The sequence below is a fragment of the Pan troglodytes genome, chromosome 6 (assembly GCF_028858775.2).
Source record: "Pan troglodytes isolate AG18354 chromosome 6, NHGRI_mPanTro3-v2.0_pri, whole genome shotgun sequence".
In the NCBI taxonomy this organism is placed as follows: domain Eukaryota; kingdom Metazoa; phylum Chordata; class Mammalia; order Primates; family Hominidae; genus Pan; species Pan troglodytes.
In genome coordinates this window covers 32,957,391-32,979,807 of record NC_072404.2, presented here as the reverse complement: position 1 = coordinate 32,979,807, position 22,417 = coordinate 32,957,391, and the positions used below count along the sequence as shown (strand labels likewise).

The 22,417-nt window shown below is 55.6% G+C and overlaps 3 protein-coding genes, 1 long non-coding RNA gene and 1 other non-coding gene across 8 annotated transcripts; 4 read left to right on the top strand and 1 right to left on the bottom strand.

Annotated features, from left to right (window-relative positions):
* The first annotated feature begins 1,243 nt into the window (after positions 1–1,243).
* HOXA10 (homeobox A10) lies at positions 1,244–5,038 on the top strand. Its single transcript, XM_016945573.4, has 2 exons — positions 1,244–2,294; positions 3,470–5,038. The coding sequence occupies exons 1-2, from the start codon at positions 1,337–1,339 to the stop codon at positions 3,742–3,744; spliced, it is 1,233 nt and encodes a 410-aa protein (XP_016801062.1). The 5' UTR covers positions 1,244–1,336; the 3' UTR covers positions 3,745–5,038.
* LOC129144536 (uncharacterized) lies at positions 3,710–7,102 on the bottom strand. The gene is made up of 3 exons (XR_008548960.2): positions 6,665–7,102; positions 5,876–6,345; positions 3,710–4,335 (listed from the first exon to the last, which is right to left on the bottom strand). It is a non-coding gene; the product is annotated as an uncharacterized LOC129144536 (long non-coding RNA).
* MIR196B (microRNA mir-196b) lies at positions 6,089–6,171 on the top strand. Its single transcript, NR_035703.1, has one exon. It is a non-coding gene; the product is annotated as a microRNA mir-196b (primary transcript).
* A 3,007-nt stretch (positions 7,103–10,109) lies between the features above and the next one.
* HOXA9 (homeobox A9) lies at positions 10,110–13,223 on the top strand. Its single transcript, XM_001162954.8, has 2 exons — positions 10,110–10,780; positions 11,818–13,223. The coding sequence occupies exons 1-2, from the start codon at positions 10,201–10,203 to the stop codon at positions 12,054–12,056; spliced, it is 819 nt and encodes a 272-aa protein (XP_001162954.1). The 5' UTR covers positions 10,110–10,200; the 3' UTR covers positions 12,057–13,223.
* A 1,423-nt stretch (positions 13,224–14,646) lies between these two features.
* Positions 14,647–21,929, top strand: HOXA7 (homeobox A7). 4 transcript variants are annotated; one of them, XM_024357636.3, is made up of 5 exons: positions 14,647–15,181; positions 15,918–16,072; positions 18,379–18,549; positions 18,913–19,500; positions 20,423–21,929. In XM_024357636.3, the coding sequence occupies exons 4-5, from the start codon at positions 19,122–19,124 to the stop codon at positions 20,734–20,736; spliced, it is 693 nt and encodes a 230-aa protein (XP_024213404.1). In that variant the 5' UTR covers positions 14,647–15,181; positions 15,918–16,072; positions 18,379–18,549; positions 18,913–19,121; the 3' UTR covers positions 20,737–21,929.
* Positions 21,930–22,417: the final 488 nt, after the last annotated feature.

Here is a 22,417-nt window from a genome sequence, read left to right as displayed (position 1 = left end):
AGGTTGCATTTCCTGAGACTAGCATGAGGCTCACACTTGGGGGCTAGCACCCCAGGCCGGCCATTTCCAGTTGGCTAAAACAGAGCCCCTGAGCCTGCTGAGCAAAGGGCCTGACCTCCACATGCTCTTATAACAGGACCATGAGCCCAGCCCGGCCTTGCAGGGAAAGGATTTCCTCACCGAGGCCTCGTTAAAATGCACACACTGCAGGAGCAAGGACTGCCCTAGCTGAGGGTATGGGAGGGAGGGGAAGAGGGGAGGGGACAGAGAGGTAGGAGTGTAGTGACACTGGTTCTTGTTGTAGCCTCCGGGAGCATATGAGTGCCAAAGCTAACAGGAGAGCAGGAACATAAAGCAGCGGAGGTGTACACCGGGCACACCCCTCCAAGTCTCTCACTTTGGGCCAGCCAAGGACCCCAAGGCCAGCATTTTACTTCCCCGAAATGACTGTGGGCTTAGAGTCTTCCCTAGGTGATGAGGGGATGCTTGGATCTGGCTCTGGCCTTGGGAGTGGGAGTGGGGCCGTCTTTCCATCAAGGCTGGCAGCCGCTTCCCACCCCCAGTCCCGCCAGCCCACCAAAGTCCACTGACAGGAGTTGTAGAGAAGGCAAGCCAGGTGAGCACAACACCAGAGGAGAAGATCCTAACTGGATCAACGGACTAGGGGAGAAAAGTGTTGGGGGTTAGGGGCTAGGGAACAACCACTGCATTATGGGGAAAAATCTGTGGATACTGGAAGTAGAGGCAAGTCAGCTTCCAGTTCACTCTGGGCTCCTGACACTCTGAGGATCCTGACGGCCATAGGGCCAGGTTCGCCACTTTTGGGGAGGCAGAATTCAGACAAGGGGCCAGCTCCAGTTCCAGAGCTGAATGGGAAGCGCGTGAGTCCCCGACACGGCCCCTTCAGTGGTTAGAGTACACCGGGGACTAGTGGCAGCTTCTGCGACAGGGATGGTGAGCACCCAAGGCAGACTGGGCGCGCACCATAAACACCCCACTTGTTAACTGCGCGGGGCCCAAGGGCGCTTCTAAGGGACCCCGTCCGGGTAGGGGCGGGGCGAGCCCAATGGCCAGGCCCCCCACCAGCCACGTTGGGGCAGCCCCCACAGCTCCTGGCCTTCGGGCCAAGGTGTCGGGCGTGCGTCTCCTGGCCCATCAATACAGATTACATATTTATATCAATCGCGGGCTCTGAGGGCGCCCTCGGAGAGCGGCCCCGCGCCTACGAAACCAAACTGGGAGTGGTCGCGCGGAAACTCTGGCTCGGGATTGGCTGCGGGCGCCCGCCGCGGTGCGGGGGGATTGCTAATCGTATTCAGCATGTTTTGCACAAGAAATGTCAGCCAGAAAGGGCTATCTGCTCCCTTCGCCAAATTATCCCACAACAATGTCATGCTCGGAGAGCCCCGCCGCGAACTCTTTTTTGGTCGACTCGCTCATCAGCTCGGGCAGAGGCGAGGCAGGCGGCGGTGGTGGTGGCGCGGGGGGCGGCGGCGGTGGCGGTTACTACGCCCACAGCGGGGTCTACCTGCCGTCCGCCGCCGACCTGCCCTACGGGCTGCAGAGCTGCGGGCTCTTCCCCACGCTGGGCGGCAAGCGCAATGAGGCAGCGTCGCCGGGCAGCGGTGGCGGTGGCGGGGGTCTAGGTCCCGGGGCGCACGGCTACGGGCCCTCGCCCATAGACCTGTGGCTAGACGCGCCCCGGTCTTGCCGGATGGAGCCGCCTGACGGGCCGCCGCCGCCGCCCCAGCAGCAGCCGCCGCCCCCGCCGCAACCACCCCAGCCCGCGCCGCAGGCCACCTCGTGCTCTTTCGCGCAGAACATCAAAGAAGAGAGCTCCTACTGCCTCTACGACTCGGCGGACAAATGCCCCAAAGTCTCGGCCACCGCTGCCGAACTGGCTCCCTTCCCGCGGGGCCCGCCGCCCGACGGCTGCGCCCTGGGCACCTCCAGCGGGGTGCCAGTGCCTGGCTACTTCCGCCTTTCTCAGGCCTACGGCACGGCCAAGGGCTATGGCAGCGGCGGCGGCGGCGCGCAGCAACTCGGGGCTGGCCCGTTCCCCGCGCAGCCCCCGGGGCGCGGTTTCGATCCCCCGCCCGCGCTAGCCTCCGGCTCGGCCGATGCGGCCCGGAAGGAGCGAGCCCTCGATTCGCCGCCGCCCCCCACGCTGGCTTGCGGCAGCGGCGGGGGCTCGCAGGGCGACGAGGAGGCGCACGCGTCGTCCTCGGCCGCGGAGGAGCTCTCCCCGGCCCCTTCCGAGAGCAGCAAAGCCTCGCCGGAGAAGGACTCCCTGGGTAAGCAGGGCTGCAGAGGGCTGCAGTCAGGCGGGCAGACAGGCAGACACAAGGAGGAGAAGGATCAGAAAACTAGGAGCCCGCGCAGCAGCCGGCCGGCCTTGGCCCAAGCTGCAGGCAGGCTGACCTTGTGAACTTGCTTTTTAATATTTGGGCGTGGGGACGCAGTAAAATTCATGTCCGGCTTAGCGCCCCACAGCAAGACGTCCTCGGCGCTGGCCTCAGCTCCCCCTGACTAGGGACGAGGACACCAGCGAGCAGGCCCCCTCCTGTGCGCTCTTTCCTGTGGCCGGGAGCACCCAGAGCCCTGGTCCCTGCCCAGCCTGCGCGGCGCGGCCCACGCGGGGGGAGGGGGAGGGAGGGAAAGTAGCTCGCCCGCAGATAGCGCGGATGTTTGTAAGGCATCCAAAATAAGCAGCCGCCAGCGCCAATAAATAAGCCCATTAACCGGCGAAGTTCGAGTTTACGATCCCCCATGCTTTTTTCAAAGTTGCTGAGGGGCGGGAATCTTCGTTGCGGGAAGAAGAAAAGGCAAATCCGGCCTGGAAGCGGGGGGCCCTGAGCTGAGAGCCAGAGAAGGGCCATTTCCCTTCCCCTGGACCTCGGAATCGCCCAGCTATCTATCCCTGGCTCCTGGAGAAACTTGAGGGAGGGCCCTTGACCCCCGAATCGGTTTTTCCTGCCTTCCCCATTGGACCAATGATGCCCTTCTTTCTCCCCTTATCGAGACTTGGGCAATCAGGGCCCTGGGGTGAGACAGCCAAGCTGCCTGGCCCATCTTCCAAGTAAGCACCCCGCGCTCCTAGCCTGGGGGCTACAGGAAATGCTTGTCTGCCATATGGCAAGAGGCAAAGAAAAGCGTTAAGTTCAAGATGTACAGCCTGCCCTCCCAGGCCTTTCCTTCTGCAAGCATCTACGGCTTAGCGCTAAAACAGGTGTTTGGAAAAGTGGGGGAAATGTAAATTGGAAGGGTCATGTAGATTGAAGGCCCACTCAATTTTTGTCATGACTTTTGGAGGAACTGCTTGCTCTCAGCAAGCCAAAAACGGGGTCACGACTCTCTTCTCTGCGACTTGGGACATCTCTCTTATGGGAGAAACGGAGGCAATTCACCCCCGCGGGCAGCCCGTGTGGCCTCGACTTAATCATCCCCTCTTTATTCTCTTACATGCCAGGCAATTCCAAAGGTGAAAACGCAGCCAACTGGCTCACGGCAAAGAGTGGTCGGAAGAAGCGCTGCCCCTACACGAAGCACCAGACACTGGAGCTGGAGAAGGAGTTTCTGTTCAACATGTACCTTACTCGAGAGCGGCGCCTAGAGATTAGCCGCAGCGTCCACCTCACGGACAGACAAGTGAAAATCTGGTTTCAGAACCGCAGGATGAAACTGAAGAAAATGAATCGAGAAAACCGGATCCGGGAGCTCACAGCCAACTTTAATTTTTCCTGATGAATCTCCAGGCGACGCGGTTTTTTCACTTCCCGAGCGCTGGTCCCCTCCCTCTGTCTTCAGCCTCTGCCCAGGAACTCGCACCTGTGCTGGAGCCCTGTTCCTCCCTCCCACACTCGCCATCTCCTGGGCCGTTACATCTGTGCAGGGCTGGTTTGTTCTGACTTTTTGTTTCTTTGTGTTTGCTTGGTGCTGGTTTATTTGTTGTTTTCTGGGGGAAAAAGCCATATCGTGCTAAAATTCTATAGAGATAGATATTGTCCTAAGTGTCAAGTCGTGACTGGGCTGGGTTTGCTGTCTTGGGGTCCCACTGCTCGAAATGGCCCCTGTCTTCGGCCGAGCTGGTTTCCTGCCCAGCCTGGGGCAAACCTAGCCGGAAGGCCGAGGTCCCATTGTTGGCGCTGAGGTGTCTGGCCTGAGGTCAATGGTGCAAAGGAGCCGCCACCGGGCATGTCTGCCTGGAGTGCTGTGCTGTGTTTAATCAGGGGATACAGGCCCCTGGGTTTCTTTTTTCTTTCTTCCTTTCTTCCTTGGCCAAGAGAAGGGCTTACAGGCATGGACATGCAGGTTGGCAAACGGGCTTGACTTTGGCTGATTTAAAAAGTGAGAAAGAAAGTAAAAAAGGTTAATTTTTCCTTCCTCTGTAAGATATCCCAGCTTTAAAAAGAAAAAAAAGAATTACCAAGAGAAGGGGACTTCTCTTCCAGTTTCTGTAAGGTCTTACATTGCCTGACTAAAATGTTTCATTTACCTCTAAATTTCCATATCCTTCTGGCTGTAGATAAATAATGTAGTTTTGTTTATGCATTTGGAATTAGTGGATTTTTTTGTCATTAAAATTGTTACCACTGGTAACATGTGACAAGCACACCACAATTCTCCCTATCTTGTGAAGTTGTTTTTTTAAATCGCCTTGAACAAAAAGGTTTTTTTTTGTTTTGTTTTTGCTTTCTGAAATTCACAGAAGCCTAGGAGGACTGGGGTAAGCAGAATAAACTAGAGAAGGGAGACATTGTTTGGATTTCCTTTATACTGTGAAGTTACATGCATAAAAGGGTCAAACCTGTAGATGCAGAAAAAGAAAAAAACTATAAATACAAATCTGTATAAATGTCTATTATTATGAAGAATTGCCAATCTTGTTTTAAGCAAATGCATTCTATCGTTATTATAAATGTTAGTTCTAGCTCTATTTACTTCTAATCTTAAATCAGAATAAATTAATATTGTATTGCTGCTGTGCGTGGAAAAAGACGATGTTTATGTTCTTATAGAATAAAAGCTGTGGAATGAAGCTTTTTAATTTTACCTCTTTTTTGACTTCTTATCTTCACCTTCCACTTTATCCCGTTCACCACTTTTACAACAGAAGGACTAACCCGAGCCCCTGCAATTACTTTAGGCATCTATTTAAATATTACCTAGACGGTCGTAATTTGTCTGGGCCCTATAGCCCTGGTGCCGTAAGGTTTGTCGGCTTTTGTTCAGTTTTATGGCTTGCTAGTATATCTGGATTGTGGCTGTCTTGGACCAGTGATTTCAGTTGAGAGGGGAGCTGCATAGACAGAGGAAGCCAAACAGGATTTCTTTCGGGAGCCCCAGGGAGGCTTGCAGAGGCCGGTTATTTTGCGGGTGTCTGGGTCTCAGATGACCCTCAATCTGAATCGGGGAGCAGGCCTGGCCCACAGCGCATCTCTAGCCGCTGGAGGCAGCGGTTAGGTGGACCCGGGCTGGACTGCATGGGGGCCTCCCCCACCCCCAGTACGGCCTCCCCCACCTGGCGGCCCTCCTTAGGGCCACGCGTTTCCTGCTTGCCAGAGTTGGCGGGGGGGCTAAGGGGAGGGGGCGCAGGAGCGCGCGCCCCGGCGGGCGGGCAGCTAGGAGGGAGAGGGGGAGAGCGAGAGGCGGGAGGCCAGGGCCAGACAGGGAGCCGGGATCTGTACCGTCCCTGGCGCTTTCGAGCCTTCCACGGCTACCGCCGCTTGGCGCCGGCTCGCTGGGCTGCAAGATTTGGGAAAGCAGCGCGCACACTGCTTCTCGGAGCTGCTCTCGTCTCGCCTGCTCCCCGCCTTTATTCCTCTCTCCCTGCCTTTCCTCCCTCTCTTTTCCTCCCTCTCCCTCCCAGGAATACCTTACTGGGGCCTGTGGCTTCCCCTTCCTTGACACATTTGCGGCCGCCTGGGGCACTCTGTTGCACTGGCGGGCGCAGGTTGCCTAGGGGCTGGGCTGGGCCGGGCCAGGCGCGATGGCAGGGTTCTCTCCTTGGCGGCGGCGGCGGCGGCGGCGGCAGCGGCGGAGGCGGCGGCGGCGGCGGGCGAGGCAGCCCTTCGCGGGCAGCACCAGAACTGGTCGGTGATTTAGGTAGTTTCCTGTTGTTGGGATCCACCTTTCTCTCGACAGCACGACACTGCCTTCATTACTTCAGTTGAAATCGTCTCCAGGTACCTCTGCGCGCGGGGGTCGGGCCGGGCGGGGCATCACGGCCCTGGTCGTGCCAGGCCTGCGGTGGCAACCTCGGCTTTCCCTGCGCAGGAGCCTCGTGTCTTTCTCCGCAGCGCTTTGCCAGCCGGCCGGCTTTCCCCTTCCACCACACACCTCCACCTGGTCACAGCAGGTAGGGTTAGGTTGGCTGCTCCTTCGCGGACGCCGGGGGCGTGGTAGGAATTCTGGGCTTTGGGCCATTCAAGGTCAGGGGCGCGCGCTTCCATCCTGAGCCTCCCACTGGAGGCCTGCGCCTGCCCAGGGACCTCCTGCCATTCTCTTGTAAGGCTGGCACACACACACACACACACACACACACACACACACACACACACACACCAGTCCCGGGTGTGAGCTCAGGAAAGAACCTCCTTCCAGTGGAGACTCAGGCTGGACTAGGAAGGATAGGGCAGGCTGGAATCCTGGCCTTGTCACTTACCCTTCTCTCTGTAAGCTCGGCCGCTGCTAGGAGTCGCCTCTCTTTTCTTCCTTCTTTTCCCTGTCTTCCCTTCCTCTTTTATCTCTTTCTTTTTTTCTTCTTTCCTTTGCTCCTTCCTGCTTTCTTTTCTTCTGTTGGTCTTTTTTTCATCTTCCGTCTCTGCCAGATTCTATCTCACCTCCTTATCTCCTTCCCAAAGCATCCTTGGAGAGGGGCCCAGAGCTGGCTTCAGAAGAGCCTAGGGGGTCTCACTTTCCTCTGCGGCTCAAGTAGAGGTTGGGAAGTCTGCCGAGGAAGGGCCCGCGTGGGGCGGCTGCCGAGGGCGGTGGGTTTGGGCCTGGTGTGTTACTCTGCAGACAAGGCCTCGGTTATGATCACGACCGGATGGCGGCAGCCTTGCGTTTCTTCGCCTGTCGCTAACGGCTGACTAGGAAATCTGATTAGGGGACATTCGCTGCAGCTTTGTGTGCCCATATCGAGGGCAGGGAGGCCTTCGCCAGCCTCACTGGGGACTGGAGCTGAGGCCCAACCAGCCTCGCTGGAGCCTGGCCATTCGCTGGGAAGCTCTTAGCTGGCTCTTCCCGGCCTGCCGGTCACAGCTTGGGGTTTGACCGCATTGAGGGAGACTGGCTAGGGCAAAGCTTCACTGCTTGCTTGCTAGTGGCTTCCATTAGGTACAAAATATGTTCCATACAGCACCTTTGTGCAGCTGGGTGCTGGAGAAGGGGACCCTTCCAAGAGCCAGTATGTTTTAAATGGGCAAAAAGAATCCCAAATTCCAGAGCCATTGATATAAACTTGAGTCATCGTTCCAAATTGTAGTCTACAGATGGGAGCCAGTCTGACCATTTTCCCTACAGAAAACAGAAAACAAACTATCTCTCCCTACTCCCAACACACACAGTTACAGATTCGTGCCCACAAAGCTGTTTCCTTTCCCTGCCTGGACTGGAGGCCCAGGAACTCTTTCGTTGCACAGCCACCGACCTGCTGTCTGAAAGGACCACACACCCCATTCCCTTCAACTCCTCCCTGCCATTTTCTGGACCAGGGCATTGGATTTATTTCAGAGATCACAGTTTCAGAAATCTCAGTCGAGAAGGGGCCGTTTTAAATTATACTCATTTATTATTTCTTTATGCATATGCAATCTCTTTCACTTCGAAAATAAAAGCAGACAAAAAAGTCAGACTATTCTGGCTCCAAACCTTTGGGCTGAAGGAAGACAATATTTGGTTTTCTGATTTTTCTCCCCTTTCTAGGCCCAGTAACATCTGCTTAACACTCAACGCTTGCTAATTGTTCAGTAAGTCTCTTATTTTGGGGCTAAGGCTGTTTAAAGGAACAGCTTTTTTACTTAAAAAATACTGAAATAATCAGTGTCTTCTCAGGCATAAAACGTGGAAAAGGCATCCAGACATGCCCAGCCCATTTGCAGACACTTAAAATTGGAAGCCAGGGTTTCCTCCAGGGTTAATTTTTTAAATGAAAATCTCAGAGGCCTGGCGGACTGCGGGGTATTTAGGACACGGTGGACTGTGGTGGGGGTGGGCATGACCTAGAGGAATTTATGGGGCAGGGAAAATATTAGGCGGAGGGAGATGAGGCGGACAGGACGGGGCCATGTCGGAGTTCATTGTGTCGGCCACTTCCCTCTTCCAGGCGCGGGTGCAGGAAGGGGCACCCAGTCGGTATCCGCGCGGCTTGGCAGCCTCGCTGGTATTTGGGAGTCCCAGCCGGAAGTGTGTCAGGGTGTTTGAGGGGGGGATTACTGGAACTGCTGGTGAGGATGAAGGCAAAAGAGAGAGAGAGAGATGGAAGCGCCCGAGGCCGCCAGCCTCGCCGCCAGGGAAGTGGGCTAATGAAAAACACACTGTTGCAGGCACAGTATCCACACGTGAATTTGATTACCCCTTTTCTAGGAGTCGCTGCTTTCTGTTAGGAATTGGGGGCAGGGGGAGTTTCCTTCCAATTAACGGAGTGGCGGCGACCTTTTAATTTACCCCCAACGGGTGAGAAATAAACTTCCCCAACGTGGCCAGGCCCAGGAATGGGACTGGAGTCGATGCCCTTTTACCCCTCCCCGTTCTAATTTCCAGCCCTGGCCTTGAGCTGTGGCTGCCTCTCTTTCGGCCTTGTACCTCTCCGCCGAGTCGCCGGGCCCCGTAGGTAACCAAGGCGAGGCCCGGAGTAGCAGCTGGAAAGGGGGGAAGGAGCCCTGAAAGGCTCACACGGCCCCGGGACAGGCCACATCGGTGCGGGCCTCCCAGGTTCCGGAGCTGCGGGGTCTCTTAGGCGAGGCTGCCTTTTCCCAAACCGAATTTGCCTTCCATTCATGACACTTGGAGTTTTTTCCCCAGCTGGGATTCACGGAGCGCAACCAGGCTTGCAGCGCTCATGGTTAGAGCCTCTGAGGCTGGAGCACAGGGCTGGGTCGCCAGCCGCCTGCGCCTGGGAATCCTGATTGCCAGCTGATGAGAAAGGCGGGCTGGGCGCGCGTGTGCGTGGGGTCGAGGGCCGGGGACCGAGCGCGCCGCACAACCAACCAGGCCCTCAAACCCTTCGCCCTGGGGGCGGCTGGCCGCTCCCTCCTGGCCAGCTCCTCCGTGGCGTCCTCGCAGCAAAGGCGAATTTAAGGGTTGCCCGGGCGCCCCTCGCTCCAGGCGGGTAGCTGTGGGGACCTACACCCGCGGTACTCCCTGAGCGGCCGGTCCCTGCCTGGAGTGCCCTGGTAGGGCCAGCGGCGGCTCCGTTTGGGACGGATCCTGCGTTGAATTGGACTTTTCGAGGGCGGCCGCGGGTAAACTCGCCTCTCCCGGGGACCGCAGGGATTATTTACAGGGAGCTCGCCAACCAAACATAACAGTCTAACCTTTCCAAGTCCTCGTAAATTTTTACAGCTGGGAGCCACGGCGAGGCAAACGAATCTGTTGGTCGTTCCCGACTTCCCGCCAGCCTGTGTGGCTTCTGAAACAATAACTCCTTATGAAATATCATAAATATAGATTTAAATACAGTAGAGCGACAATGCGATTTGGCTGCTTTTTTATGGCTTCAATTATTGTCTAATTTTATGTGAGGGGCTCCGCTGGCCGCAATCGCACGCGGGACCCGCGCCTTCTTGATGGCGTGATTAATTGTGATATAAAATAGTCCGCTTAAGAAGTGTGTGTATGGGGTGGGGGGAGACGGGAGAGTACAGAGACAAGGCTAGATTTGATCTTTTAATCGTCGTTGGCCACAATTAAAACAAACCCCGTCGTAGAGCGGCACGATCCCTTTACATAAAAACATATGGCTTTTGCTATAAAAATTATGACTGCAAAACACCGGGCCATTAATAGCGTGCGGAGTGATTTACGCGTTATTGTTCTGCTGGGCGGGCACGTGACGCGCACGGCCAATGGGGGCGCGGGCGCCGGCAACTTATTAGGTGACTGTACTTCCCCCCCTGGTGCCACCAAGTTGTTACATGAAATCTGCAGTTTCATAATTTCCGTGGGTCGGGCCGGGCGGGCCAGGCGCTGGGCAGGGCGATGGCCACCACTGGGGCCCTGGGCAACTACTACGTGGACTCGTTCCTGCTGGGCGCCGACGCCACGGATGAGCTGAGCGTTGGCCGCTATGCGCCGGGGACCCTGGGCCAGCCCCCACGGCAGGCGGCGACGCTGGCCGAGCACCCCGACTTCAGCCCGTGCAGCTTCCAGTCCAAGGCGACGGTGTTTGGCGCCTCGTGGAACCCAGTGCACGCGGCGGGCGCCAACGCTGTACCCGCTGCGGTGTATCACCACCATCACCACCACCCCTACATGCACCCCCAGGCGCCCGTGGCGGCGGCGGCGCCGGACGGCAGGTACATGCGCTCCTGGCTGGAGCCCACGCCCGGTGCGCTCTCCTTCGCGGGCTTGCCCTCCAGCCGGCCTTATGGCATTAAACCTGAACCGCTGTCGGCCAGAAGGGGTGACTGTCCCACGCTTGACACTCACACTTTGTCCCTGACTGACTATGCTTGTGGTTCTCCTCCAGTTGATAGAGAAAAACAACCCAGCGAAGGCGCCTTCTCTGAAAACAATGCTGAGAATGAGAGCGGCGGAGACAAGCCCCCCATCGATCCCAGTAAGTGTCTCCTCCCTTCAAATCCGCCGCCGCCTCCACGCCGGCCTCCCGGATCTGCTGGCCCGCCAGGTTTCTCTCGAGCCTGCCTTCGTCCTCGCTGGAAGCCTCTCGAGTTGGGGCCAGGAGCCAGAAGTTGGTGTTTGGGACGCCTCAGATAGGGCCCCAAGTCTGGAGAGCAGTGAAGAGCGGCCCGCAGGGCTACGGGAGAGGAGGCGGCTGCTGCAGCGAGAGGGGGCGGGGCGGGCACTTCGGGACGATCCAAGACTGGCCGCCCCTCTCCTTGGCTGCCCAGGCCCAGGACCGAGATACTTTGGGCCGTTCTTCGAAAGCAGTGCAGCCCAGAGAGCCTTTTGTACAACTAGATGGTCCGTGAGCGGCGGCAGCCAGGGCAGCCGGAGCCGGGACGCTGGGGGAGACGGCCGATTCCTTCCACTTCTTGCCTTCGGCCAGTGGCGGCGTAAATCCTGCCAAGATGAGGCTGCGGGCGACCCGGGCCACAAGGGTCCCCATGCCAGATTATTCAAATAAGCCACAGACGTGATCAGCGGCCTTAGGGCGCCCTGACGGCTTGCCCCAGCTCCGAAGGCCTTCCAGGAAGGTTAAATAAGGAGTGGGGGGCGTAGAGGGACAGGTTGGGAAAGAAAGACTAAGTCAGTGAACGGGACAGAGGAATCCTAATCTTGCTACAGAACACAAGGCAGCATGCTTTCCCTCTGCGTGGCAAGGAGACCTGTTTCCAAATTTCATTCTATACAGCGTTCGGAGAGTGGGAGGAAGGAGAAGGGGGACAAGAGGACAGAGTAGGAGAAAGGAAGGTCTCGGAGGGGAGGGCGAGCCAAAGTTTTACTGCGTGCAATTTTAAGTGACTGTCTGTGCGTCTGTCTGCCAGGGTTCCATTGTGTCCGAGGCCTGACTGCCTTTCCTAACCAGTTCAGCAGAGTTCTGCACTTCGGCCAGAGACCCCATGCAGGAGGCTCCTTTGCCCCAGCAGGATGTGCGTCTTCTGCTCCTAAACCCAGTGTTTCTCTTCCCCGCAGATAACCCAGCGGCCAACTGGCTTCATGCGCGCTCCACTCGGAAAAAGCGCTGCCCCTATACAAAACACCAGACCCTGGAACTGGAGAAAGAGTTTCTGTTCAACATGTACCTCACCAGGGACCGCAGGTACGAGGTGGCTCGACTGCTCAACCTCACCGAGAGGCAGGTCAAGATCTGGTTCCAGAACCGCAGGATGAAAATGAAGAAAATCAACAAAGACCGAGCAAAAGACGAGTGATGCCATTTGGGTTTATTTAGAAAAAAGGGTGAGCTAGAGAGAAAAAGAAAGAACTGTCCGTCCCCCTTCCGCCTTCTCCCTTCTCTCACCCCCACCCTAGCCTCCACCATCCCGGCACAAAGCGGCTCTAAACCTCAGGCCACATCTTCCCCAAGGCAAACCCTGTTCAGGCTGGCTCGTAGGCCTGCCGCTTTGATGGAGGAGGTATTGTAAGCTTTCCATTTTCTATAAGAAAAAAGAAAAGTTGGGGGGGGGGCATTAGTGCTGATAGCTGTGTGTGTTAGCTTGTATATATATTTTTAAAAATCTACCTGTTCCTGACTTAAAACAAAAGGAAAGAAACTACCTTTTTATAATGCACAACTGTTGATGGTAGGCTGTATAGTTTTTAGTCTGTGTAGTTAATTTAATTTGCTGTTTGTGCGGCAGATTGCTCTGCCAAGATACTTGAACACTGTGTTTTATTGTGGTAATTATGTTTTGTGATTCAAACTTCTGTGTACTGGGTGATGCACCCATTGTGATTGTGGAAGATAGAATTCAATTTGAACTCAGGTTGTTTATGAGGGGAAAAAAACAGTTGCATAGAGTATAGCTCTGTAGTGGAATATGTCTTCTGTATAACTAGGCTGTTAACCTATGATTGTAAAGTAGCTGTAAGAATTTCCCAGTGAAATAAAAAAAAATTTTTTAAGTATTCTCGGGGATGCATAGATTCATCATTTTCTCCACATTAAAAATGCGGGCATTTTAGTCTCTCCATTATCTATATAGTCCTGTCTTGTCTATTGTATATATAATCTATATGATTAAAGAAAATATGCATAATCAGACAAGCTTGAATATTGTTTTTGCACCAGACGAACAGTGAGGAAATTCGGAGCTATACATATGTGCAGAAGGTTACTACCTAGGGTTTATGCTTAATTTTAATCGGAGGAAATGAATGCTGATTGTAACGGAGTTAATTTTATTGATAATAAATTATACACTATGAAACCGCCATTGGGCTACTGTAGATTTGTATCCTTGATGAATCTGGGGTTTCCATCAGACTGAACTTACACTGTATATTTTGCAATAGTTACCTCAAGGCCTACTGACCAAATTGTTGTGTTGAGATGATATTTAACTTTTTGCCAAATAAAATATATTGATTCTTTTCTATTTTTTGCGGGTCTGCTCTTTGCACCTTCTTCTCTGGGTCAGGGGAGCCTGTGTAGAGTCTCTGGGTAGGGGCGGGCTGGGGTGGTGAGAAAGAGCCCCAATTTTGCCTCTGGCTGGCTTTCAGGAGCGGGACCTGCCACAACCAGTCCGCGGAGCTAAGCTCTCCCAAACAGGCCAGCTGCCTGGCGGCGAGAAAAGCTGGGAAACCCGGCGGAGGAGCCAGGCTCCCGGCCTTGTGTCTATGTGCGGGACGGCGGAGAAGCCCCTGAGGAGCTGGGCTGGGCTGGCCAGTAGCAGTGGAAAGACCACTCTCACCTTGGTGCCCCCGAGAAAATTCCCAAACCTGAGCCTTCGTTAGCTTGGTGAGGAAAAGGGGGAGAGGGTGACAGGATAGAGAGCTGGGAGCCGCCTTCTAAGCAGGCTCTGAAGAGGGAAATAGGAGCCCCACCGGCCCAACGTGGCCATGCAGGCAAACATTTTGGGGGCTTGCAAAGGAACAAAGCCCTGCATCCTCGCACCGCCGGACACCCCCGCGGAGTCCTGCCAGCCTGGCCCAAGAGAATCTGGGTCCTGCACTGCAAGCACCTCCCGAGCACAAGGCCTAACAGAGGCAGGGCTGAGGCAACTGACGAGCCCCTAAGCGCCATAAAAGAAAATGAGGGCTGTTACCGTTTATGGGGTGTAAAGGGCTACGAGGGGCGGGGGGGGGGGGGGGGGGCGGGGAACGGCCACAACTTCGGAGGCTTGAGCGCTTTCCAGATGTGGCCGGAGGGTTCGGCCTCGCTTCCACCTCCTTGCTTCCCTCGCCCCACCCCCTTCCCCCACTCCACGACTTCTGCAAAGTTGGATGTGTTCTAAGCTTAAAAGGGGAACCAGGGCGCGGGTGGATGAGGCGTCCCCTAACCCCCACCCCCACCCCGCCGCCAGGTTGGGACGCCCTCTGTTGTTGCAGACAGAAGGAACTTCAAAGAATAGGCAGTAAGAGTGTGCCATAAAGGCCGGGTCTGCGAACTGTCTGGAATTCGTCCCTTAATGAGTTTACAACTGTCCAGCCCCAATTAGGATATTCCACCAAAGCCCTTTCATTTGTTCATTTGTTCTGTCTGCCGCCGATAAAGCGGCTGCGGAAACACCTCTTTTATTGGCATTGCCTCCTCTGCAGTAGATTCCGGGCTCCACGCAGACTCCCCGGGACCTAGGCCCACGCCCCTCCTTTGGGAGTGGGGTGCGGTGGGCTAGCCGGCGGCTCCCAAAGCTCAGGCCGGCGGAGGTAGCTGAGGCTGCAGTACCAAACGGCGGCCAGCAGATGGCAGTGTGGCTCCATGCAAGAGGCTTCTGCGCCGCCATCTCCCGCCTCTGCGACCCTTGTGAAGTTCCTAAGATGTCGACTTGACACGAGCCTTTCTGGAATGGGAGCCCCAGATTTTAGTGAACAGCCGCCCTATATTTTCTGGGCTGCTCAAGCCTGGCTAGAAGCCTCGCTAGGAAACAAGGAATCGGCGGGGGCTTGCCCGACCCTCACCGCTCGCGCCTCCCAGACCCCATCCCGGGGGCCCAGTGCTGCCGGGCTGCAGCTGTCCGGGCGGCCGCGGGGCGGCCGCGGGGCTGCAGCTCCAGGCGCGGGCGCGGCTCCAGGGTCACCGTCCTCAGCTGGGACAGGCCTGACACAGCCAGGCGCCAGAGAGCCCCGGCTGACTGGCGGACACAGGAGGAACGCCTGCAGCCCCAGAACTTGATGACCGCCCAGAGGGTGTGCACGGTGCGTGCCGAGGGCTCACACCGTGGCCGCGGCTCCCGCGGCCGCCCAGGAGGCCCCCGAAACCTGCGACCTGGGTCAGGGCCCGGCGAGCCAGAACCCAAGACAGAGCCAGGACCCCGGGACTCGGCTGGCTTGAATCGAGACAATAAAATTAGGCGGTGAAAATTGGGCGTAAAGGCAATCTCGGTGTCCGACCACTGTAGGTATAGGGGCCGGGCCCAGTTGGCTGGGAGGAGAATCCTGGGGGACAAACCAGGGACTGCTTTGGTTATTTTTTTAATGTTATGTTTAATATAACAATCACACCGTAGCACCAAAAGTGTCGCACACAGTGTGGAAGCCGCCCGGGCTGTCTCTGGCCGCGGCATGCCCTCCGCTGTACAGGAACCGAGGCTGCTCTGGCGTTCACCCATCAGGAGGCCAGAAGGGAGGGGACCCCAATCCAGGCCCAGCCTCTCCCAGACCCTAGGCGGGGAACACGCTTCGGCCTCCTCTCGGGTGCGCGCATCAGCCACGGATGTCGAATGGTTCCAGAGGCAAAACGCAAAAGCAAACAGAGAACCTTTCGAAAGGCCCCGGAGCCCTGTGAACACGCTACACAGTGCATTTATTTGGGTCGTAATAGTCTCCGCCAAGCCCACAAAATGTTTACGACCCGCATCCCAGTGCTTTCACGCTGTAAAACTGGGGACTGGATTTTGGTTGATGTCTCTCCCGGGTGTTTGTTCTCTCTTTCCTTTCACACACACACAATATCTCTCCTTTCTCTCTCTCCCTCTCTGTCTCTCTATCCATATATATATATGGATAGATAGATAGATACAGATATTACAGACACATGCCTTCATTACATTTCCGTATATAATTTCACAACGTCTGATTGTAAGAAGGGTTTTATAGCTTCCCTGGGAGTCAACCGTGGCTTTGTATTCAAGCCGCAGATAGAGAGCTCAATTTATGTTAACTGCAAATAAATGGTGAAGTCGCAGATCCGTGGATGCAGAGAGAAAGCTCGATTTGTGTAACTACAAATAAATGAAGTCACAGATCGGTGGCGACTGCGTCTCTCCACTGATCACGGAGGCCTCAGGTAGGTGCAGGCCGCCCAGGGTCTCCCAGGCCTGGGGGGACTGTCCAAAGGCTCCTCCCTTGCCCTTGGCAGGCTGGTGGCTGGGAGTCTGCTTTTCCTCTGGGAAGCCTGGGAGTGGCTTCCCCGCTGCGGGCCTTCACCCAGGCAAGACCCCGCACCAACCCAATCTCATTTGTACACGACAGGGACGAGTTTGTCTTTGTGCCCAGGCTAGGGATCACTCACTCACTGGATGGGGAACAGATGCAGCTGGTGAGAGAGGCAAGGGTGGAAACCTTTAGGAAGCAATTTGCCTGCCACCCAAATCTCTGGAAGGCGCTGTTCCCTGCCTAGAGCTGGCTTTACCTTCATAATTGAATTTAAATATTGGTATTTGGTAACAAGAAGCAGAGTGAACACGCTCTGCCAGTAGGTAGGAAGGAAGCTCAGGGACGGCAGTGGAAAATGTCTATCTAAACATAGCTCTACTGATTAGAAACCCGCCTACATGTGCCTGCTTCAGGCTGAGGGTCAATGAGTATTTCTGTGAAAATTATCTCACATAACCTAGTGCATTTGTGTCTTTTCAGTCAAATAAGTAGAGAACCAATGAATAGAGAACACACAGTTAAAGAAGCCTTATTGAAAGCCTGATTTTATCCGACCTTTTCGTTTTAAATCAGACCACAGAGGGCAAGAGGGGAGAAAGAAGCCTGGAAACGAAAGGGAGGTTTCGGTGTCCGCAGGACTCGGCCCAGTTGGCTGACTTGGGTCCATAAAGGCCGAAGCCTTGCGGGCAGTATCCGCATCCTCCTTGGCCGGGGCAGAGGGGCAGTGCGTCCTGCCAGAACCTCCTGGACGCGCATCGGGCAAAACCGGAGCAGGAATGAGCCGGTGGCGAGGGCACCCGGCCCTCCCTTGGCGAAGTGCGTTCCTTCCCGCGATCCCCGAAATCGCTCCCCGCTCGGGCTGTTGGACTGGGCAGGTTCTACTTTAAACACCAGCTCTGTTGGCCCCTCCAGTCGCTTGAGTCTAGACAGACGGCGGCGGCGGGGGCCTTGGTCTTTTCTCTTTGCGTCTTGCTGTGTGTCACCCCAGGAACAATTTATTGGTCTAAAAAGGTCTAATTCTGCTTCTTTGATCTCCTAGCCTTCTTGTTTACTTCATCTTCCTTTAACTTTCTTGGGTTTTTATTTCCTTCCAGAAGGCGATGCGACTGGGATTATTTAGGTCTTTTCTTTTTGTCTTACTCCCTCTATTCTCCATCGGAGACAAGGTATCATCTGATCCGCCATAAAGGCGTCCCCGGATGTTGTCCCTCACTCCACACTCCTACCCCCAGGCTTCCGTGGCCCGGGAGGAGACAGCCCAGCGCCCACCTGCCCCACCAGCCCCCGCCTTCCTACCCAAGCCCCGGTGGTTCACTGCGCAGGAACTGGGGCTCCGTGGCGTCCCGATCTGAACCCTCCCTCCACCTTTTGTATTCCTGGGACCCCCTGAGAGGGTGCGGTAAACGGGGACGGCCTGGACCCTCTGAAAGTGATGGGAAGTGCTTAGTACACAAGGAACTAAACTCTATAATTTACAGGAGAATTTCCGGGGCAATTCCATTGTGAGGTCGGGTTTATGGTGTGTAATCGAGCTGAGCAGTAAAAGGTGGCCGGGCTTCCAGCGCAGCCGGGCAGTTTATGAGGCGTTTAGGGGAAGGGTTCTCCCCACCATCCTCCACCGAGCGGTGGGCGGCAGGGGCTTCAGCTGGTCCAACATGGTGCAGGCGTCGGAGGCCTGGAAGGTAGGAATTGGAGGCCTGGATGGGAGGGAGTGAGACCACTGTGCGCTCAGCTCCATGTGAGCTGGTACTTGGATAGGTGAAGCCTCCACAGCTGGGTGGCCTTTAGGGGGTGGCTTCCCCTATTTGTTTTCGGTGTCTTCAAAAGAAAAGGAAGTCCACAGTGGGTTGCAGTCCCTAGACGCCAGAGCCCCCTCTCCAAATCGGCTCTAAAGCATGTATTGTTCCCAGGCACCCCGGCCTACCCCAGAAACCTTCCAGTATTGGGAGTGCCTGGAAGGGTGCAGGCCTGAGGTTTTTCCAAGCTGGGGGAAACAGCCCTGGCTCCCCATGCGCCAGAGGGGAACCAGAAGTTGTGGCAAGGACAAAGGAATCTTTAGCAATTTATCGGACTGCTGGAGCCAGCCAGGTGCCCAGGAGCGAAGGCACAGAGCCTGCAGCACTACAGCGTCCGGGAGGAGGGAGGGGAACCCCACGTTAATAAATCTGTTGGCAAATGAGTCTCATTAATAGATAAATATTTCACTGCTTCCTTTAGGGCGGATAAACAGTGTGCCTCCGATTAAGGAAAGGAAGCTGGGAGACGTTGACTTTATTCGAACCACATGGCTCCAGTTTGCGGTGGCAATCTCTCTGCAGCTGCAAGAGATGCTGCGCCTTCCCCGTCTGGATCCGAGTCTAAGTCCGGCCTGTCGCCCACTGGACCTGGGTGAGAGAAGACTTGGGCAGAGTCGGTCTGCTCATAGCTGAGTCCTGCCCACAAGGCCACCGCGGGGCAGGCTGTTGCGGGGGACAGAGACCCTTCCAGGGGCTGGGCAGGCGGACAGGAGAGGGATGGGGAGGATCCCAAGCTTGGTCCAGGGCTCACTAGCAGGAGTCGGCGGGGGGGCGGGGGTGGGGGTGCTGCGTGGGGCCGGGCCGCCTGGCGTCCGCAGACCCCAGTGCGGAGGTTGGCCGCCAGCTGGGCGCTCCCGCGGAGCCTCCAGGTCTTTTTCCGCGGGACGCGCCAGGCCCGCCGGGCGCGGGCGGATTCTTTGGCCGCATATTTGAGCCTCTTGCCCTTCCATTCTAGGCGGCTGCGGGCCCCGCGGAGCGAGACCACCTGTGAGGGCTGCTGAGATTGGCGGAGGCGGTCATGTGGGCGGTCACGTGCTGCGGCGAGCTCCGTCCAAAAGAAAATGGGGTTTGGTGTAAATCTGGGGGTGTAATGTTATCATATATCACGCTACCTCGTAAAACCGACACTGAAAGCTGCCGGACAACAAATCACAGGTCAAAATTATGAGTTCTTCGTATTATGTGAACGCGCTTTTTAGCAAATATACGGCGGGGGCTTCTCTGTTCCAAAATGCCGAGCCGACTTCTTGCTCCTTTGCGCCCAACTCACAGAGAAGCGGCTACGGGGCGGGCGCCGGCGCCTTCGCCTCGACCGTTCCGGGCTTATACAATGTCAACAGCCCCCTTTATCAGAGCCCCTTTGCGTCCGGCTACGGCCTGGGCGCCGACGCCTACGGCAACCTGCCCTGCGCCTCCTACGACCAAAACATCCCCGGGCTCTGCAGTGACCTCGCCAAAGGCGCCTGCGACAAGGCGGACGAGGGCGCGCTGCATGGCGCGGCTGAGGCCAATTTCCGCATCTACCCCTGGATGCGGTCTTCAGGTAGGCGCAGTCGCTAGGCGGGCCAGGCTGGCGGAGCGGGACCGGGAGCGGGGAGCGCGGGGCGCGGGGCCGGAAGAGCGGAGCCAGGCTGTTGCGAGCCGGTAGCCCCGTGACTCCCGGCGCAGCCTTTCTGGTTTTAATTAGAGCGGAGGCGCCATTGCGTGGAGCCCATAGCATTGTATGTAAATGAGGCTCATAAAACTTTTTATGGCCCAATTAATGGGTTCGATCCTCGTAAATTTATTTAACTCCATTTGTCTTGGAATTTTAACATTAAGTTTGTTCGCTATTCTGTCTCTCTTTCTCCCTCCTCTGTCACCCTCCCTCCCTTTCTTCTTCTCTCTCTCCTCATTTTCCTTGCTGCCTGACATTTCTTTCTCAAAAGCTAGGAGAGCCAAGCCCTCCAGGGCCTCTCACCCGACCCTGTGCCAGGGTCCATTTCAAGATGGGGGCGAGGGAATGAGGACAGAGGGTCGGGGTGCCCTAGGAAGGTCCTGGGGATGAGGGCTCAGGCTGCTGGGAAGAGTCGCCCACTTGCCTAGCAAGGCAGGGGAATGGCCGGGCTCATCTTTGAATGGCAAAAGTGCAGCGTTTCCCACTTGCTCACACTCTATATTTACAGTTTTCCTTTGTCAGAGGAAGCAGGACATTGTGGAAGCTTAGCCGGCTGGAAAGGTCGGTTGTAAAGTTGAGATTCTGTGCCTTTGCTCATTACAGAGCTGCCTGCGCGTCTGGCACTGCAGTTGGGGTCTTTCCCTAACACTCCCCCTCCTCCCCTAGCTCAGTTCGGGGCCTGGGGCAGAGGGGGGTGCTCGCTGGGGACTAGGCCAGGAGGAAGGTGCGGGCTCTGGGACAGCAGCCTAACGAGTGCCCTGTCTACTTGTCTGTCCTTGTGTTCATGTGTCTGCATGTCTGTTCTCAGGACCTGACAGGAAGCGGGGCCGCCAGACCTACACGCGCTACCAGACGCTGGAGCTGGAGAAGGAGTTCCACTTCAACCGCTACCTGACGCGGCGCCGCCGCATTGAAATCGCCCACGCGCTCTGCCTCACCGAGCGCCAGATTAAGATCTGGTTCCAGAACCGCCGCATGAAGTGGAAGAAAGAGCATAAGGACGATGGTCCGACTGCCGCCGCAGCTCCCGAGGGCGCCGTGCCCTCTGCCGCCGCCACTGCTGCCGCGGACAAGGCCGACGAGGAGGACGATGATGAAGAAGAGGAAGACGAGGAGGAATGAGGGGCCGATCCGGGGCCCTCGCTGCACCGGACAGTCGGAAAAGCATCTTTAAGAGACTCACTGGTTTTACTTACAAAAATGGGAAAAATAAAAGAAAATGTAAAAAACAAAAACAAAAACAAAAAAGCAACCCAGTCCCCAACCTGCACTCTACCCACCCCCATCACCTACTCCAGCTCCCAACTTTTGTGGACTGAGCGGCCGCAGAGACTGGGTCGCCTTGGATTCCCTCTGCCTCCGAGGACCCCAAAAGACACCCCCAACCCCAGGCCAGCCGGCCCTGCTCTGGCGCGTCCAAAATACTACCTAGCACAGGCCTCTGCTCGAGGCACCCCCAAACTACCTATGTATCCAGCCCCAGAGGGCCTCCATTCCCAGGAAGTCCCTATGTATCCCAACACTGGCAGACACCCAGCACCACCCTCCCAGACCCGCAAGAAAGTGAATCTCACTACTACCTACTCCCCTAAAACTACCTATTTTGTGCTGGCTGGCTTGCCTGCTACCTAGTGCCGACTGCTCCCAGGCAAGTCCCCTGCTGCTTACAGCCCGCAGCTTTTGGGGTCCCTGAGGCTGCCCTGAGAATGTGCTGAGGTCCAGGATCAGGGTATTGGCATCTATTTAAATCGAAAAATAATATATTTATTCCAAAAAGCATCCTAAGTGCTTGCACCCTAGAATCAATCCCTCCTTCTCTGGCTTGGCACCCACAGCTCAGGCCCATCAACCCCCACTTCTGGAGGGGAATGTTCCTGAGCTGGCTGCAGATCTGTGGGTTAGCTTCTGCTTAGCAGGACTGTGGAGATGCTCCCAGCTTCGCTGTCCTTTCCTCTGGCTCCTGTATCTTACTGTTCAGCTGTGTTAAATATGTATGCCCTGATGTTTCCTATAATAGCAGATACTGTATATTTGAACAAGATTTTTTTTGATCATTTCTATAGTCTTGGAGTTCATTTGTAAGGCAGTGTCTTGACTTGGAAAGGATGTGTTAATGGGGTGACTTTGTAGCATGGTATGTTGTCTTGAGTTAACTGTAGTGGGTGGGGAGGTCCAATGCCCTCCGCAATGCCCTTCATCTCCTGTGTTGTCCTGTACCCTGCTCAGCTCCATCCTGGGGTTCAGGGAAGGCACACTTCCCAGCCCAGCTGTGTTTTATGTAACCGAAAATAAAGATGCGTGGTGACAAAGAAAAATGTGGACTGCCTTATCCAGAGGGGACTGGGAAAGGGGAGGTGAGTATGGCTGGAGGGCAGGGGGCAGTGGGGAAGCAAAAGTGGTGTGGCTGTCCTTGTGATGGTCCAAGTGTTGGGTACCCATGTATTGGTGTCATGTATCTTTTTAATGTATTTTTATGTGTGTATTTGTATGAGTATGTGCTTATTTTTCTGTGTATGTATTTCTGTGTGTGTGTTTTTACCTAATTCCACAATTGTATATATTTTGGTGTCCATAATTGGGTGCATGTGTTTTTGTGTCCATAATTGCATGTCATTCTGTGCCCACAATAGAGTGTATGCCCTTCCCTGTGTGCATAATTGTATATGTGCCTTTATCCGTGTAGAGACGTTTGTCTGGTTTTTGCGTGTGCACTAACTTCTTCTAGATCCCTTGAAAACGGAATCTTTGGTAGATACGTTATGTTCTATGAATCTACCTAAAAACCTCCATCAATTCCATGAGG

Excerpts from the sequence above, each read along its gene's own strand:
- HOXA10 (XM_016945573.4), top strand. The coding sequence starts at position 1,337 with ATGTCAGCCAGAAAGGGCTATCTGCTCCCTTCGCCAAATTATCCCACA. Across the intron at positions 2,295-3,469 it reads GCCGGAGAAGGACTCCCTGG|GCAATTCCAAAGGTGAAAAC; the intron begins GTAAGCAGGGCT and ends CTTACATGCCAG.
- HOXA9 (XM_001162954.8), top strand. The coding sequence starts at position 10,201 with ATGGCCACCACTGGGGCCCTGGGCAACTACTACGTGGACTCGTTCCTG. Across the intron at positions 10,781-11,817 it reads CAAGCCCCCCATCGATCCCA|ATAACCCAGCGGCCAACTGG; the intron begins GTAAGTGTCTCC and ends TCTTCCCCGCAG.
- HOXA7 (XM_024357637.3), top strand. The coding sequence starts at position 19,122 with ATGAGTTCTTCGTATTATGTGAACGCGCTTTTTAGCAAATATACGGCG. Across the intron at positions 19,501-20,422 it reads CCCCTGGATGCGGTCTTCAG|GACCTGACAGGAAGCGGGGC; the intron begins GTAGGCGCAGTC and ends GTCTGTTCTCAG.